The sequence below is a fragment of the Lonchura striata genome, chromosome Z (genome assembly GCF_046129695.1).
Source record: "Lonchura striata isolate bLonStr1 chromosome Z, bLonStr1.mat, whole genome shotgun sequence".
NCBI classification, from domain to species: domain Eukaryota; kingdom Metazoa; phylum Chordata; class Aves; order Passeriformes; family Estrildidae; genus Lonchura; species Lonchura striata.
In genome coordinates this window covers 16,999,711-17,017,784 of record NC_134642.1, presented here as the reverse complement: position 1 = coordinate 17,017,784, position 18,074 = coordinate 16,999,711, and the positions used below count along the sequence as shown (strand labels likewise).

General features: G+C 36.5%; 1 protein-coding gene across 2 annotated transcripts in view; it reads right to left on the bottom strand.

Annotated features, from left to right (window-relative positions):
• The window catches only part of SLC1A1 (solute carrier family 1 member 1), a 48,114-nt gene that overhangs the window by 10,885 nt on the left and 19,155 nt on the right, over window positions 1–18,074 (bottom strand). Inside the window, exons 3-8 of one of the 2 annotated variants that reach the window (XM_021531720.3) lie at window positions 8,986–9,078; window positions 7,295–7,409; window positions 5,466–5,508; window positions 3,726–3,833; window positions 2,238–2,422; window positions 157–264 (exon numbers count right to left, since the gene is read on the bottom strand). In XM_021531720.3, the coding sequence (XP_021387395.1) occupies window positions 157–264; window positions 2,238–2,422; window positions 3,726–3,833; window positions 5,466–5,508; window positions 7,295–7,409; window positions 8,986–9,078 (652 nt within the window). The remainder of the gene's footprint in view (window positions 1–156; window positions 265–2,237; window positions 2,423–3,725; window positions 3,834–5,465; window positions 5,509–7,294; window positions 7,410–8,985; window positions 9,079–18,074) is intronic. The other variant, XM_077790037.1, reaches the window with a different exon arrangement.

Here is an 18,074-nt window from a genome sequence, read left to right as displayed (position 1 = left end):
CCAGCAAAACATGGATTCAAACCATCCTCACACATCCTCACATAATTTTCACTGATGAGAATTTTTGTCTCTGACCTAGAAGACCGGATGTGCTGGATAATTGAGTGGTAATCAACTAAGCTCCAAAACTGCATAGATCTTTAAGAAATGACATACCCACTTAATACTGTAGCCATATAAAGACCCAATTTACGAAAGATTTCCCAGTCCTCAACTTCTATTATCTTCCCAGCAACTAAAAACACGATACCAATAGGCATGTACCTGGAAAGAAAAAATAAAGCTATTAAAAATGCATTCTCAGAAATACTGCATGCTCACCATGAAATTATTTCTCTCCCAGAGTAATTTTTTAACACAGATAAGAAATATGTTTTGATATCCTATTTCACAACAACAATTTTTTTTTTCTTGTATTATGTTATATATTGGACTTTATTCCTTTGCAGCAAGGTTACAACAGAGGTGACGAAAAAAAAAATGGAAAATAAAAGTAAATTTAACTCTGTTAGTACTCTAGCTAGTATTGTTTAACTTGGTGTCACAGAATATATAGAATACACAGAAATTGGGAAGGGGTATGGGCATGTACCCTGTTACAACAAAGGTTCATGTATAGCCACAGGCTCCCTGGGGGTGGAAGTTTACAGGCTGAGATCAGTGTCTGTCTAGTCTGTGATCACACACAGATGGGAAAGGTCTCCTGTAGTTACAGGAGCTGCCCTGCAGTACTGGGGGCTATATCTGTGTCACCTGAACAGAATAAAGTAAACCTGCACAAGGCCATGCCTTATGGATCTGAACAGCTGCATAGGCTGCTGCCTACAGAAAATTCAAGGGAAATATCAGGAATTATGTTAGCACCAGCTCCACTGCATTTCTTTTTGTTCCACAGAGCAGGCTGTCATAGAGACAAGTTACTACTCCAGAGCTTTGAGCAGTATAAATTAATCTAGAAATTTGTGAATAAAAAATGTATACATTTTAAAATAGAAATTATAAATTTATAAAATGTATGTGTGCTATCTCATAAACAAAATTGTATCTTACCCCTGTAGAAAGCAGGGATACTTAGTTTCTCTAAGCACTAAACTTGATGAAAACAGTACTAATTCCTTGTATTTTCAACACAAAACTCTATCTTGTTTCAAACAACAGCTCCCACTCTGTAGAAATTCAGGGAGCCTGTAATCACAGCTTCTGGCACATGCAAGAAAATGGATAATCAATTTATAAGTAAATTCCTGTATGGCATGTGCTAAGTCTGGAGTCTTGTTGGTAATTTTCTGCAGAGTGAGGCAGCCTATCTCACAGGACTTTAACTTAGCCTGAGACTAAACTAGCTGCTTAGCGCAGGACCGGTTGCAGAAATTAATTTATCTTTCTTTAAGGAAGCAAGAATTGTGCAAACCCTAGACAGGTTTGCTGTTTCACAGACATCTCAGTGTACTTGGATGTAAGAAAAACCCATGGAAGGGTCAGATCTGACATGGTACTGGTATGAAACGTGCACATGAGCAGAATATTGTAATAAGTGTCACAAAGCACTCTGTATGTAGGATCAGACTGTGGAAGAATTGTGTGTATTTATAGTCCTGATCCTGTACTTGTGATTTGCACAGACGAAATTCTATTAATAGCTATGAAATAAAATCAAACACTATCAGATGTGTTTCTATGTTTTAAACTTGTTTTTCTTGTTTGAGAATATTATGAGAATGTAATCTCACAAAACCTATTAGCAGGAGGTAAATTATGCTAAGTTGTATTTTGCTTACCATTTTGAATTTTTCTCTGTGCTGTGGCTTGCATATTAATTCAGATTTCTAAAGGAACTTAGATCCAATACAGCCATCCTGTGAACATAATGTCTGTCGGGGAATAATGTTCAAGACTCAAAAGGGCATATGAGTGGTAATGCTTATCCTCAAAGAGTCCTCAAATGACTAGTGCACTAGTTTTTTATAAACATCTAGCAAGAATGTCTAAAAAGCTCAGGTCTCTTGGGAACCAATAGGACTGTTCCTTTAGTATATATTAAGAAGCCCTGTCTCTAGTTTCCTCAAAATGATCAAATTCTGTAGAAAGGAGAATTTTTACCAATCATTCTTTGAAAGTTGCTTTCTGTAAAGCACTATGCAAAAGCAAACATGAGTTCTGAGTCTGCTTCTACCTCTTCAGTGACAAAATCCACTTAGAGGAGTTGTTGGAAAATGCCGGTATATCCTTGAACTTACCACATAATTATCTGAACTATTCTCATTGTAGCTTCGTTAAGAGCGTTGAAGAAATCCATCAGCACTTGTCCTTTCTCCTCCATTTTTCCAATAACCACTCCAAAAACAAGGCAGAAGACAATCAACCCCAGCGCATTGATGCCATTGGAATACATCCCCACAATTTTATATTCTTGGGTTTTGTTCTATGAATTGGAATCAAGAGAAAAGAATACTATCTGAAAATAATGAATTTACTTTAAAGAATTCTAAAATGAAAACACATTTAGATTTTTTTGAAAGACATCATCTCTTTCCCAGCCACTCTATTGCCTTTCTCAAAGTGCCAAGTGGGCAAGTTCAGGAATACACTAAACTGAACTTGAATACTTTGTATGTTAAAGCCATGCATGAATCTGACCAAGCCTCAGCAGGGAGTAAAGCACCCTTTAATTTGTGTTGTCCTTTCTATAGACTTCTGACACAATGTATGGCAGGGTCTAAGTATCCTCCGTCATGCTTTCAAGATTTACCCCCCTACACTCAATATTTACTCCCACTGGAAAGCAAAACACAGATGTAGAATCCTCGTGTTTGTTTCTGAGCAACTCAAGGTTTGTATCTAGATCTAAGATAAATTCACCACTGCCTAACAACTAGGACATGAATGTAATTGCATAATTTATAGGAGAAATGTGTGCATATAATATAAAAATCCTACTAAAGAAGTATTCATACATTCTTCTGTGCAGCATGAACATATGAATGAAAGAGTGCAATTCACTACATTCTAGTTCAGGATTTAATTAATGTCTCTTTATATAGCTCATCTTCCTATGCTGTTATTACTTTGAGATAAAATTTGGAAGGAATATAATAAAATGTATATTGATTTGGTATTATTTATAGTTCTGTGTTCACATTATATTGAATTCCTTTCTCCCTCTCCTCCACAGTAAGTCTAGACTTTATACACCATTAACACACGTAACCTTTCCACACCTCTAATGAAAGGCTTCTTAAATCTCTTCTTCCCTTTTGTTTCTGTACATTTTTTTTCAGAGTTACAAACTATTTATTAACAAATGCTTTATAATGTTTTATTTTCCTTTAAAAAATATTTATTTTTATTTTCAACTAATTTTCTTTAGTGCTTACAATTGCAGTCATTGCTACTCAAACATCTCATGGTGATATACATCTAGTCTTTCCATAGTGTGTGTTGAATCTCTCAGAAAATTGACAATTAATAAGCAGATAAATGTAATCAATCTTCCTCTATTTTCTCTGGACTGGTCAATTACCCATGGGATGCTCTGATGTTCTTAAACCTACTGGAAGGCCCTCTAAGCATTTACTGATTAACCTCTGCACTCTTGCTAAAATCCATCTATGTGCTATTTCCATTCATTTCTTCATCACTAACCACAAGAACTAAACCAAATTTAGTCTATATTCTTTCTCCCCACCTTGTATGTTATGAAGGAATAAAAGGATAAAAGGTCATACCTCTGGAGCGTTTGCTGTCATAGCCATTGTAGTGGGTTCCTCTCGAAATATGGAGCTATTTTTATCCACAGCACTTGTAGCTTTAACTTTTTCACGTTTGGTTTTATACTGAAAAAGTTAAAAAAAAATCCAGAACTTATTTAGAAAAATAAGAAAACTGAGGAATAGACAAAGGCCCAGTAAAAATAAGAGAAAAATTAAGCAGCCAGAACCAAAGGTAGCAAACATAGACAAATGTTGAACCATCATGGCTCTGTACCTCAGAAGCTGTAGATCAAACTAGAGATTCACAAATAATATGCTATGAATTCTGCTCCCCGGGATCTTAGATACGCCATGCATGTGCTGCAGTCCTGTGGGGCATGAGCTAGAGCTCCTGATAATGGCAAGAATTTTTGCTGGAACAAACAGTCTGGAGAGAATTGCTGACAGCCATGCCAGGAGAGGCCCTTAGTGATGTGGTAAGCCTAACTAATGTCATTCTTAGTTGTCAAATGGGTAACATATTTCCCTTCCCCCTCACTGCCAGGTCTTCAAGATCCTGTGCACCAAACAGACTTACTTTCCCACTCCCTACTAGACTCCAGATTCCTGGCACTAGGCAGACTACTCTTCTCCATATTTATCTTAAATGTTCCAGACACCCAGCCAGATGAGTGGTGTTGATGATGCAGTCACAGAACAGGCAAGTGTAACAGCTGCAAGTACACTGTCCATAAAACCAAGCAGGTACAAGTTCTAGTAAGTAACTTGGACCAAAACTGCTGCAGGACAGTGAAACCTGGTGGTCAGGGATGCCTCCATCATTATCTGCTTCCTCTAAGGACTGAGTGACCAACCTGCATTCTTTTATATGTTTTTCAAGCCTAGATTATGGTTGTTATATTGATACAGCAATTAAGATTTGATCAAATATGCAGTGGCTCCAGGTGATTAGAAAACATAAGTTAAATGGTGCTTTTACAAAACTGCACTACACTGATTCTGCTCATAGAAATCCTGTGCTATTCTGACTGTAAGTTTTGTGCTATGCTAATCATAATCCATTAAGAAAACAAGACTTTATAGTAATCACAGTTTAGTGGCACCATCATGTCAAGGATTCTTTAAAGAGCCTGCCTGTCCCCTTAGTGTTGGGTAGCCAGTAATGATGACAAAAACCACATGGAGAAGTTTTATAAAGTGAGCTGTGCACAGCAGCATATCTGATATAAATTTCTGGAGAAGGCTAACTGATAAATCTATTATATAGACAGAAGTTTCCTCTTCCATCTTGCAACACTCACTTTTCCTAAAAGAAGTCTCAAATAGAATATTAGTTATCATGCTTTTCCTTCAAAGGATTTGGTCTTGCAGTGGATATTAAATGTGAGACACTTCAGGGTGAGGGGTAACTTACACAGACTTTATCAGACACAGAAGGATCTTAAGAACAAGGAAACTAATCCTCATAAGATGGTTCTTCTAACCCTTGCTGTCCCAAAAGGAAATGTCTTACATGCTGTTTGGTTTCTGCATCCAGCTCCTTAAACAGTGCCTATTTGGGACTTAATAGCTGATAGCAGAGTGTTTATAATAATGAAAATGGAACCAAGATGCCTTAAACCTTTTTATAGGAGATGAAAATATTCCTGGACTTCTCAGAAATAAGTCTTACCTGACAATTTTTTTGTGACATAAGAAAATAATTTGTGGTTAATAGTGAAAACTACAGAAATAAAGAGGGATGTTCAAACTTACCTGTTGGAAACATGCCTGAACAAGGTTCTCTGGGAACATATTCCTGTTAACAAGCACAGAAATATTTCAATTATACAGCATACTAAGGAAAAGTTGTTTGCTATAAACAAAATGATAGAATTTGATGCTTAAAAACAGATCATGTTTCTTTTGGCAGAAAGGAGTATATTTAACGTCAGCAGAGTCAAATAGATAGATAGATAGAGTTCTTTTTTCCAAAGAAAGTAAGGGTTTAAGAGTCCCAGTGATTGTTTTCCTACTTGCACTTGTTGAACTTTTGGGCTCATTTTTATTATTTGGCATTTCTATTGGTAACCTACTAAACCCAGTGTATTTTATCCTTGCTACATTATCTCCTTGATTTCCATAAGGCATACATGACACACCACCATTACAGGATATCTCAAATATAGGCAGAAGAGAAAAATAAAATACCTCTTACAAAGGCTGTGCTGTAAGAATAAGATATTTGGTGTGCTCTACTGTATTTTTGAATTCAGAAATTAATCTTGGTTAATGGCAAATTCTCCTGTGTTATTCTGGTGTAAAGGACCATTTTTACACACTGAAAAATTAGGAGATTTAGTGCAATGCAGTTGTGTGGCTCTTTTCCAAATGACAATTTCAGATTCAAACAATTGCAAAAAGAAAGCATTAATTAGGTATTTGATAAATACCCAATCCAGTACAGAAAATGCATTTTATATACTGAAGCAGAAGGTTTTTTATCTCCCCTAAAGATCTTTCACAAACTCCTGCCTTTGGTTTTCATGTTTTAAAAGCAAAATTTATTCAAAAGAAAAATCAGCTTCTATAAGTGTGGGGTTTTCCTTCATCCTTTACAAGACTGTCTTGTTTTTATTCCTAAATCTATTCTTTTTATCCATATTTTTGAATAGAAATATGTAGTACGTTCTAATTCCTTTAAAAGAGAATTTCAGATATTTTAACTGCTAATTTATAGTCTTCAACTTCTTTGCAAGAAGTTGAGCTACAATCTATAGTAAACCCTGAAACTACTAGATATGTGCAGTTGATTCTTACATGACAGATTAAGTAAAAATTCTACAAAGACAAAATGGTGGGCAGGAATAGTGACCCAGAATATAGACTCAATAATACACCAGAATTAAAAAATAACCAACAGAAATATTTTTGAAGGTACCACCTAGCCTCTAGCCTCTATAGGAAATGCAGCCTTTTTTGGTGTTATTTTCAAACAAATAAATCCCTTATACACAGTAGCTCTGAAAATCTGCACCTGTCTTTGTATACAGACTTTTCTAGGGGTTTCCTTCTTCTAACCACTTTAAAATATCTATCATTGTCCATGATGCTAATGGGGAAAGACACATAATACAGTTGCCTTAGACACTGGTGATGCAGAAAACTTCTTGACTGTGGAACCCCTGGAAATCTTTGCATACTGCATCTGTTTCTCTGCATGCTGCCTTGCGGAGGGGAACCACAGCTCTGCAATTTCAGCTATTTGTCTACGCTGGATGACACAGAAGCTGCAAATCAGTAATCCACCAGTAATCCACCAATCCTTTATGGATCTTTTCCTCATAATAAATTGTAAGATGTCAATTTCTGTAAAGGAAGGATTTTTCATCACTAGTTTATTAGCCAAAGTCTATGGTGTAAAGATAATTTTTAAAAAATAAAGTGCTTTGAGTAAATTTTAATATGTGTAATTTGTTGAAATATTACCCTTATTAATCCACACAGTATCAGAAGGCATTTTATTGTATTATATATCACAAATTTATTTATGTTTGTTTGGATTTTTGCAAAGGGGATATGGAAACTAAAAATTAAAATCTTACCTGAGCAGATCCAGCAAGGCATCAACAGTATTGACTTCTGGGGTACTGCCCACTCTGTCAATATCACTTGCTCTTTGAGTCACTCCAGGTTTAATGGTCACAACAAGGATAATCCCTGCAGAAGGAGAAGCAGAGAGCTCACAGTGCAAGAAGAGTCATTGGTGCATTCTTCCTCAGTATATCCTGTGTAGCCAAACTTTTTCTGAATTCAACTCAATACACTTTTTCTGTGTGCTTCTGCTGAAAAGTCTGCAGGTGGTCTCCTTAAATGTGTGGGTTCCCCTAGTACAGGAGCTACTTGCAGGCTTGCCCCTAGACTTCATCTCTTTTGTATGTATTGTACTACATCACTACTGCTCACCAAGAGGGTAAATTACTTTAGCTGGGCTTCAGATGAGTGTGCTGCAACTTTTGCAGAGAGAATATATTTAATTGCTATTTCCCTTTTCCTTTATGTAACTCTTCTTGTTACTAGCTTTCAGATATGAATACAAGTATGCACTGTCCTGTGACCCCAGAGTCACATGGTGTTTTATTAAAGTTAGGTAGCAATATAGTTATGTAAGAGAAGTCAGAAAAAGAAATAAATAAAAAATTGTAGAGTAAGAAATACTAGATTTGACTTTGTAAATACTGAAATCAATGACAAATTTTTCATTTACTTTAGTGACTTCATTTTAAGCATTTTTACTATTGCTATTCTCCAAATTATCCAAATATTTTTTCTGTTTTTGTTTTTCCTTATACAAGTTCAAAGGAAGGCAAAGCAAATGAAATTTCTAAATTTCAGTGAAGGGAGAAAGAAGGGTGAAAGAACTGTTTGGATGACCCTTCAACCAGGTAGGAACAAGTTTTTCTCACTAATAAAAGCAGTACTATATTTGCATAGCACTGCATTATGAAACAAATAATGTCATAACACCATGGAACAACTTAGAATAGCCAGGACCTTGGGAGATTGCCTGGTTTACCACCTCACCCAAAGCTGGGACAATTTCAAAGTTAGATACATACTAATGTTAGTCTTTAATATTTAATGTTAGATACATACTAATGGTAGTTTTTAATTACCCAGACATATGAGATGATTGTTTTATTTTGTTTCTTATTTAAGAAGGCTGGCTAAGCATGTTTCTTTAAGCAAATACAGAACATGTCAATGTTGCTTTTCAGGAATAAACTTCCTGTAAGAGGAGATGAGATTTTCAGAGATGTAGGATTGGAGCCTAGCAGTGACAGAGGGGGAAAAAACCTTTAAGGAAATAAACAAGATGACAAGGAGCCAGTATTTTCTGTCATTCTTTCTGGTGTGACAAACTACATATTTTCCAATCTGGCAATTAGGAACACACTATCAGTTTTGCTATTGAGGAAATTCACTTTGTATTTAAGGTTGGCCTTTGACATTTCATTCAGTTTTCTCACTGCTGGTCATCTTTTACCTCAGCATACAGCTCCTAATCTTCCTAGAGCTGAAATATGTGGTGAAATTTCCTGTGGCTTCACACTGGATATGAACACAGCCCATGGACAGCAGCACTAGCTCCTCTCTGTATCTGACTACAGCTAATGTCATGTTATCTGGTATGATTCCTCATCTCATCTCCACATCCTGTCTCGGGCAATTAGTAATGTCACATTTGTAATTAGGCAATTCTGATGATTTAAAAAGTTACAGAATTACAGAGTACCTAATATTACAGCAATGACTGTTGTGCAGAAATAATATACAACTGCTCGCAAACCAATCTTCCCAGAAATGTTGGAATCCAAAGCAGCAACACCTGCAAAAACAGCCACAGAAACAAAACAATAAAAAGCAGTCTTATAAGAATGCTGTCATTTTTGTAGAGAAGTAATTATTGTCTCTTCTATGCAGAAAATTTTTTGTTTTTCAAGATGTTTCTAAATAGCTAATTGACATTTGCACTTCTGAAAAATATCTGTAGCTGACCAATATATTTGCTTCTTCTTCTTTGCAAAAATCTGTTTTCCCTTTTTTTTTCCCCTCCTTTTCTCTAGGATAAAGAAAATTGGGCTCTCTTGATTCCCTATGTCTGTGATTAATTAGACTTCTTTAGTTTATAAGAGCATGTCACAATTTGTTTCCTTATTCACTTAACTCATAGATTCATTTCTTCCAGATCTGTAACATTTCGGCTTTAAAGCTAAAAGCCATGTGAAGGAAGTTGCTCAGGCCTTTATCCCAGGTGGCTCAAAGGCTTATCAGACAAGTAAGAAACATTTCTGGTCAGTTTGTCTTCATTAACAGATTTACTGTTTTTAAATTTTTGACTAAAGATTTTCTAAAGTTTGGGTGCTCCACACTTCTCCACCTGTATATGTCATTGTGAAGAACAATGAAGGCAGATTTACTAATGAAGGTAGGGAAAGTGCTGAGACAGGTATTATACTCAGGTCAACTTATCTTCTGGCAACAATACTAGCTGAAACTTCTCGTAAAGTATTTCTTAATTGTTTAAAAGATTTCTAAAAGTTGTATGTGTAAAATCAGTAACTAGGGTAAAATGAGCATTTTGACTCCAAAATTTGTCTATTTATAACAACATTAGTTAATAATTCACTGCTATCACTTTATTACACATTTGTAATCCATTAATATTTGTATGTTTATTGAGTCAGTTTATGAAAGACTGTCTGGATTCCTTTGTATACAAAAGCTAAACCATGAGGAGGATATTTAGCCTCAGAGAAGTGTGATTTTGTAGGGAAAAATAGTTCAAAAGTGAAGGAAGAAAAATCAAGAGATCTGACATAAATGCAACTTACTGATCTTTGAGCTCAAAAAGGATATTAGCCAGCACAGTTTAACCATGTGTTAATGTCTCATTCAGAAGGTATATTAACAGCACTGACAACTTGTGCCTAAAGTACTCATATAATGTCTTACTAGTGCTGTTAATTGTTATTCAAAATGCAAACAACACTCAGAGGGAAGAATGAAGGTTATTTTACTGGCTGCTAGGATGAGCCAAGCCTAACAGAGCCTCCATCTCCATGTGGCTCAGCCACCTGGCATTGTTGGTAATGAAATAAATCTACTCTTTGCATTTCAGCTGTCACTTGGTGGTTCCCTTGGTTACCTGATTGTGCCAATTCACACCATAACACTAAATAATGCTTTCTGTGGACAAGCCTGTTTTCAAAGGCTGCCAATGCTGAAACTTCTGTGCCTGATAAATTAACTTGTGAGAATTCACATAATTTTTTAAAAAAAGAGCAAACAGGTATTGCCACCATTCCGTATCTTTTATTAAAAAGTTCAAAAAATTTGGAAATGATGGAATTTAATTCTAAAACTTGAGCCTTCTCTCTCTCCCCCCCCTGCCCCGACAGTCTTGTTGACTTAGTCAAGAGCCTAATAATCAAGCAAGGTTATTTCCCTGGAGCAGTCAGTTATAAAGATCCTACAGTAAATATGAAAGGAGATTCCTGTGACAGGAATTCTTCTGGTCCAAATGAAATCCCTTTGCAAACTGTTATCCTCAGTAGCGTTACAGAGGTATAATAAAGGGTAAACTTTGCCCCTGCTTTTTTAAACTGGGTAATGATCCTGTTAGTGAGCAAGCTGTGCTAGGATCCAGCCTGTCCTTCTACTGCCATGTTAATGCTGCTTTGCTGGTAAAACCACACAATTATTCAGACAGACATGGCTGAATAAGTACAACTATAGTCTGGGGATGATAGGTGTGGGGTTTGCATTTTTTGAAAGCTGCTGTACTCTGAAACCTGCATTTTTTGAAAGCTGCTGTACTCTGAAACCTGCATTCAGAATGATGCTTCCATTTAGAGACTGAAATAGAATTCACTACAAGTACCACAGACACAGGTTTGCTCTGGGTGATGTATACTGCTAAGCACCTTTTTTTTTTTCATGTTAGCTTGTTACACATAAGAAAATATGATACATAATAATAGACTTCTATCCAGATATGTCCTACTGTCATGACTGAGCAATTGATAACATAATTGATAGCTACTAGCCTTTTTCTCAAGATTACTGAAAATTAAGATTCCCTTTGTGGATACATCATGGCTTTACAGTTTCTTTGGAACTGAAAGAGTTAACAGAAGATGTATTGAACAAAGCACTAAACCACTACTAACTACAAAGTTACTAGTGCTAAACTACTACACAACACCAATTTCAGTTCAGAAGAAAACTAATTACTCAAACTAAAATGGCATATATGCTGCTTCAAAACAAAAGTTTGCAGTGTCATTCAAAATTAGAGCACAAAAGCAGTGTAATTAGGTTTGTTTATCTACTTTGGATTACCACTAAACTTCTAAAACTAATGTATTTGTTCTTTCTTCCCTCAATCTGTCCCCAAGTTTAAACATGTTTGAATAGATAAACTGGTAATATAATTTACTGTATAAAGTTTGAAGTGGCCTGATGGATTCTCCGCCATCCCACAGCATTTCAAAACTGCAGTATTTCTGATTAGTCCCTTAAATTTTACTATAAAATGTTTTCTAATTCAGCTGCAGCCACTGAAGCATAAAATGCAATTCTGTGGCTATGATACAAAAAAGCTTAAGTGAGATCATCATGAAAGATAACAACTGATGTTAAAATCTGTTAAACTATTTACCTCTCTGCTCACATGATTTTAGCAGATTTGAGTTAAGGTTTTAATTACTGAAGTCAAATTTTGGAATCAGTTGTCTAGTCTTCTGCAATTCACCTTCCACATTTTCTATGTTACAGTCTCTAGCTTGAAGCTCTTAGTACTCTTCTCTTTTTTTGCCCAGCTTTCTCTATTTTGTATCACATACACTTGCAAAAGAATACAACCCAAAATAATCAGTGAAATCCGGGCTCTCCCTTCCACTCTTTCTTGTACAAGGACCTCAAATCCCTTCCAAATTGAAATGCTGCACTGAAGGAATTTTTAAAAATTGTACATGTTTAAAACTACTTCCCTGAAATACTACTGGATAACATTACTTAAGGGAATAGTCTCATTTAAACAAAACTAAGCTTATATATGAAACATGGTGTTCCAGAATTTTTTACCAGTAGCCACTGAACATAAAATGTGTTCATTTTATAGGCCTGTAAAAATGCGTATGTACAAATGGCTAAATGGCTTTGATTTGAGGCACAGCACTGTAATTCCAGAGTTGTTCACTATGCTCTTGTGAGACCAATGCTGTGGTCCTGTGAGATCTGGGAGTAAAAAGGGTTCTGTGAAGTACTGGAAACAATCACAGGGATCTTCTGACTTATCATCTTCTTAGTTCCCTAGGGTATAACACCTACATCCTTAGAATTTGTCATACCAGCCTACAGATTGGAATACATGTGACTGTACACACTGATTTACGCTTTCAGGTGCTCTTTTTCAGTACATTCTGAGAGGTTTAATCATCAGTTTGGTGCAGTGGTTGACTCTGTTCAACAGAAAAATCATACCTAGACCCCCTGTCATTTTTTATTGCTGCTCTACAGATTTCACCATTATAATCAAGTCCATCTCTTGAAGTACTTCTTAGCTGTTCTCAAACTTCTGAATACTGGTGGAAGATGACAGGATCATCACTTTATCTGCACAACACATTGATCATTATGTATAATCCATAAAAGGCTAGACTGTTTAACTCCTTTTGCAGCACAGCTACACTTGAGGATCAAGATATGAGTTTTCTCAGTGCCACCTAGCCAGCTCCTAACACTGACAGTTGTTCTCCTTAAGTGACCCAGGGCCTGAAGGAAGAGTCTGGCTCAAGATCCTTCCAAGTTCACACTACTGACAGCCACATGGTGTATTTCTCTATCAGCTTTAGAAGTTAATTAAATTCTGACAAAAACCACCTCAAGTATGGTGCATATCAACTGTACACAATTCTCTCAGGGTTCTGGTATCTAATTCCCAATTGTAACAAAGATTGTTCCTGAAGAATGGAACTGTATGGCTTTTAGACCTTCTCAGCTATGACCACAATGCTGATTCAAAGGCAAAACACAGTTCTGAAACTGCTCCAAACTGCCAGCAGCCTCACTGACTAATTGAGGAATTTTGGTGGTCACTAGATAAATCACAAAATAATTCTTAACTTCTCCCAGGTGTTCACATTTTATTTCTTCATGTCCATTTTGGCTCTTCTGGCTGCAATATGCAGTCACTACATCATAGAAATTATATGATTGGTGAACATCCAGGACAGCAAAAAGTTTTTACAGAATGTTGCATAAGACATAAAAAAATAGAAAACCATAGGTGACTCTTAAAATGCATATAGAGAATTTCAATAGGCAATCCTTCTAAGGGGACCACAATGTCTTATATAAAAGAAGTAATGTTATTTTGTTGCTGGGGTGACCTATGTTGTTGCAAAAAGGTAATATTTATTCTTTAAAAGTACTAAGGAAAAAAACCCAAAACAGTGTTGACACTAGCACTGAGAGTTCTCATTTAATCCACTGGTCATCACAAGGCAGGCCATAAGAACAATCTTTCTTGGATGCAAGTGAAAGTTTTGTAGTTGCCATCTTCTACTTGCAATGGGAAACACTACCAATACTAAAACAGTATTTGGCCTGTACCTCCAGAAGACCAACATGTTTTTATCTGAGGAGTGAACACCAAAGTCGAGCTCCAGTGCTGAGCAAGGTTATTGCTTTCACAAGCAGTGCATAGCAAGCTTATTGCTTATTTTCTTATTCCTCTATGTATCTAAGAGAATCCAAATTTGCATTCTTGTTCCATGAGCTATACCAACTTTCATCAGCTACTGCTAGAAAAGGAAGACTAGATTTCATTGTATTTCCATGTAAATTTTGCCATTATTTAATAGTTGGGTTTTAGACACAAACAAGAAAGTTTCCTTTTCACTCCAGGGAAAGGTCCTTTCTGCTGTTCTGTAAACTTGGGACAGTTCAAACATGAATTCAGAAGAATGCTTTTCTCAGGGCTTCTGAAAAGAATGGATTCCAAAGCCAGTTGTCCTCTGTCCTTTTGTTCTTGGCACAGTATTTCCTTTTGTCCTTGCACTATGCCCACTTATTGAAGGGGAAATCTTTCTGTATACAATCCAGAAAATAAGTGCAGTGAAGGGAATCACAGTGGTGAATTCAAAGCCTATCCTTTACTGAATACATTTTTGAGTCATCAATGATTTTTCCCTCTTCCCATTTCAGACTCTGCGCTCTTTCTTTCCCATTTTGCCCTTTTATTTGCATGATGCTGTAGTACAAATTTGACCTGACTGTCAATAATCACCTGAAAGGTAATTTTCTTCATATTCTCCCTGAAATTTCAGTTTCCAAACTAGTTCAACAGCAATTTCTGTTGCTTCTTTCAAAAACTGAATGGTGAATCTTTTCCTTTTTTTCCCTGGTGCTTTGTGGAACTCTCTGGGAAATGCAATACCATGTTACTTGTGTATGTACAAGACTATCAGGACCGAGTAAGTAATTCACAACTGTCTAGTGAAATACCACCCACATGCAGGAATTCAGACAGCATGATGTACCGTCCACTGCTCATCTGAGACAAAGGACTCAGATTACTATTGCTGGTAGATCATTCTCAAACATCTTTCACTTGATATGCATCTCATAATTGTATTTTTTTCCTCATGTTTACTGTATCTTGAGGCTTAGAAAAATCTTTTGCAACTAGTCTTTCCCCATCTAACTGAATGACCTCTTTAGCTAAGCCACATTAGGAGGACAGTTCCAAGTCAGTTGGCTGAGAAGATCAGGTAATGAAAAAGCTATGGCAAAGGGAAACTCTAAACACACAGTAATATGCAGTTTCTCAAATGAGATTTTTCATGATCTACTGTCTTAACTGTTTTTACTAGAAGTCTTCCATTCCTATTCTGTCAATACTTCTGTAACAGCAGTTATCCTGTCTATTCAAATGCCATTGTTACTCATTGTAAAGGAAAAGGATTTCTATGACAGCTTGTAGCAATTACCTTTTCAATTGACTTGAGAGAAATGTCATTAATTGCTCTTCTTTGGGACATGCGATTGCTATTCCTAGTATGTTGTGTCAGCATAACAAAATAATGTCTTAAAAATAAAATGAAAAAGTAGCACATAACAGGGGGGCAGTGTGAGGGAAAGAGTGGGAAAGAGAGATAGGTACTTGCAGGTAATGCCTAAGCATCTATTTGTGCTATTTAAATATCACCAAAAAATTCAAGTCAGAAAATTCTCGATTTCTAATCACATGATCTAATGAGACTTGGATTAAATGTCAAATATTGGTCTCTTAACTTTGGAGAGGCATTGAAAAAAAATATTTGGAAAAACCTCAACAAAGAGACTAAAATGTGGAATGTAACAATAGTTACAACAGTCCAAATGCTGAGAGATGTCTTGGATCATTTAGAATGGAGTTGAAAAAGTAATTGTAATGAACCTTCCTAAATGCCAGATAGGGTGGAAAGGGAGATGAACAGTTTATAGCAATGAAAGGGTTAAAATTATTATAAAACAGAGGGGATTTCTGACCCTGGATATCAGTTTGCTAATGGACTGTTGTGCTGTCTTCTTGGCAGTTGGCACAATCATTGTATTATGATCTTTCCCTACAGAGCTTTTTGGAGACATGAAGAGAAGTGGGGTGTTAATACTGCCTTCTATTCATCACTTCTAGGAACATTGTAATTTTTTCTCTAGAAAGCTCTTAGAGGTTATATAATATGAAGTTAATGCTTGTTCAGGAGAGATGATGTTCCTTGATTGGAATATAAGAACTTGAAAGGAAAGAAGATGACACGTCTATCTGCCAAGATGGACAGGCTAACAAGATTCATTACAGAAATCAGATCCAGTTCAAGGATGCAGCAGAAATATAGCCCCTACACTGTTGCTGGTGATACATGTATGGAGTGTATACAGAAAACTGTAGCATTGAAAGTACTTGAATTCCCTCAGAATTATTGGTGGCAAAATGTATAGGTGGACAAGATTTAACTTCCAAGCTATTAAAAAAGCCCTTTAACATGACACTCCGTTTTTAATAGATTGTGATATCTACTCACAGGGAAATTGAGTGAAAAAGGTGAACAAAATCTGGTTTATCTAGTGGAACAGTTGTGTATGTCCTGAACTCCACAAGAGAACAGCAGAAAACATCAACTGACTTTAGACCCATCCACAGTGGTGCCACCACCAGTGCCCATAGTGATATGGCTAGGATAAGAGGCAGTGGCAGCTGGTGCCACAGAATGGCTATTCTGTTGGAGCTGTTTGCCCTTGAGAGCTGGTGGCAATCGTGCTCCATGAGCCGCAAGTGTACTTCAAAGTTTTATTACTTTAATTTAAAACTTTAAATAATGTAGCGGCTGTCTCAGTTGTATAAGGTCAACTAATATTGATAGAAAAGGAGTAAATGACTGTGATAGAAGCAATCTGAAGAAGAGGGCACAAAGTCTTGTCCATTAATAACCTACAACTCTACTATCCTGCTTGCTTCAATGACTGCACTTGGGCAGCAGGGACAGAACTTCCAATATCCTTCAGTACAGCTGAAGGCAGAACTCATTAACAGTACTGTAATGTATTCTGACCTTCACACAATTAATAATACAGAGGGAAGAGGTGAGTCTTCTGTCTGAGCCTAGTTAACTAATTTACTAACACTATAAAATGGATCTGATTTTCTTGGAAGCTCTTCTGTCTTAAGAAACAGCAAAGCATAGAAAGAACATGCAGGTATTTCAGAAGATAATCTGTAAATACGTTAAGCTAGATCAGTAATTTCCCAAGAACTGTGCTGGTGATGCATAGGGCCTGTTAAGGATGCCCAAGGATGTAAGTAATGGAGCATCTCCCAATAGCTGCACTTCTTGGACTTGTAGAAATAGAAACTGCTGAGGCAGATTTGTGGTGGAATCATTGTAAGAGTGTTTATTTGGCATTGGGAAAAATGGAACTGGCATGATGCTTCAGACTGCAGTGGACCAGTAGTCAAAGCAGGCCCTGGAGTAAATTAAGTGTTTATTTCTATAGCCATGGAAGCTTTATAATTTTGCCAGGCCCGCAGCTCAGGCGACATTGTATTTATAGCTCACATACAGCTGCCCTGAGAGAAGTAATTGATCTGTCTTTTTTTTCCATTGTTCCTGAAGTATGCTATGTGTACCTGCAAATGCCTCATCAATGGCTTTAAGAAACTTTAGTGCTCCCCATAGCTGAGCCTGCAAAAATTCACAATGCAGGAAACTCCCATGCATCTGTTCTAGTCTCTTTGAAGTTGTCTGTGAAGGCTGAAATTGCAGGGGAGGTCAGAAACATAAGAAAAAGCTTTATTAATATTTTGTCAGGGAGGAAAGATAAGAAATGGGGCACAGATTCTTGCAGAACTTGAAACAGATCTTGAACAGCTGATAAAATCATGTCATTAATATTGAGATCTGAGACATGGACCTGCTTTGCAATGTGTCACATCTTTTAACACAGAGATAAAATTTCTGGCATTTTATGGGTAACTCTGGAATCATCATCAAAGAAAAGGTCATTTATCACATCATGATGCGAATTTTTTGACAGAACACATTCTAGCCCTGAAGAAAGACCTCCACATCAAGATCTGAGGTTTACAATTTGAAAATCAATGTGGCAGGCTGCATGATATAACACCATCTGGGAAGGACTGATTGAAAAGAGATGGGAAGCAGACAACATAAGTTCTACTTCCTGACAGAAAACAGATTTGCAAACATTTCCTGCTGTTTCCACAAATTGCAACCTGTACGCTAAATAAGTACATAAACAATGCTTTTCATCTCTTAC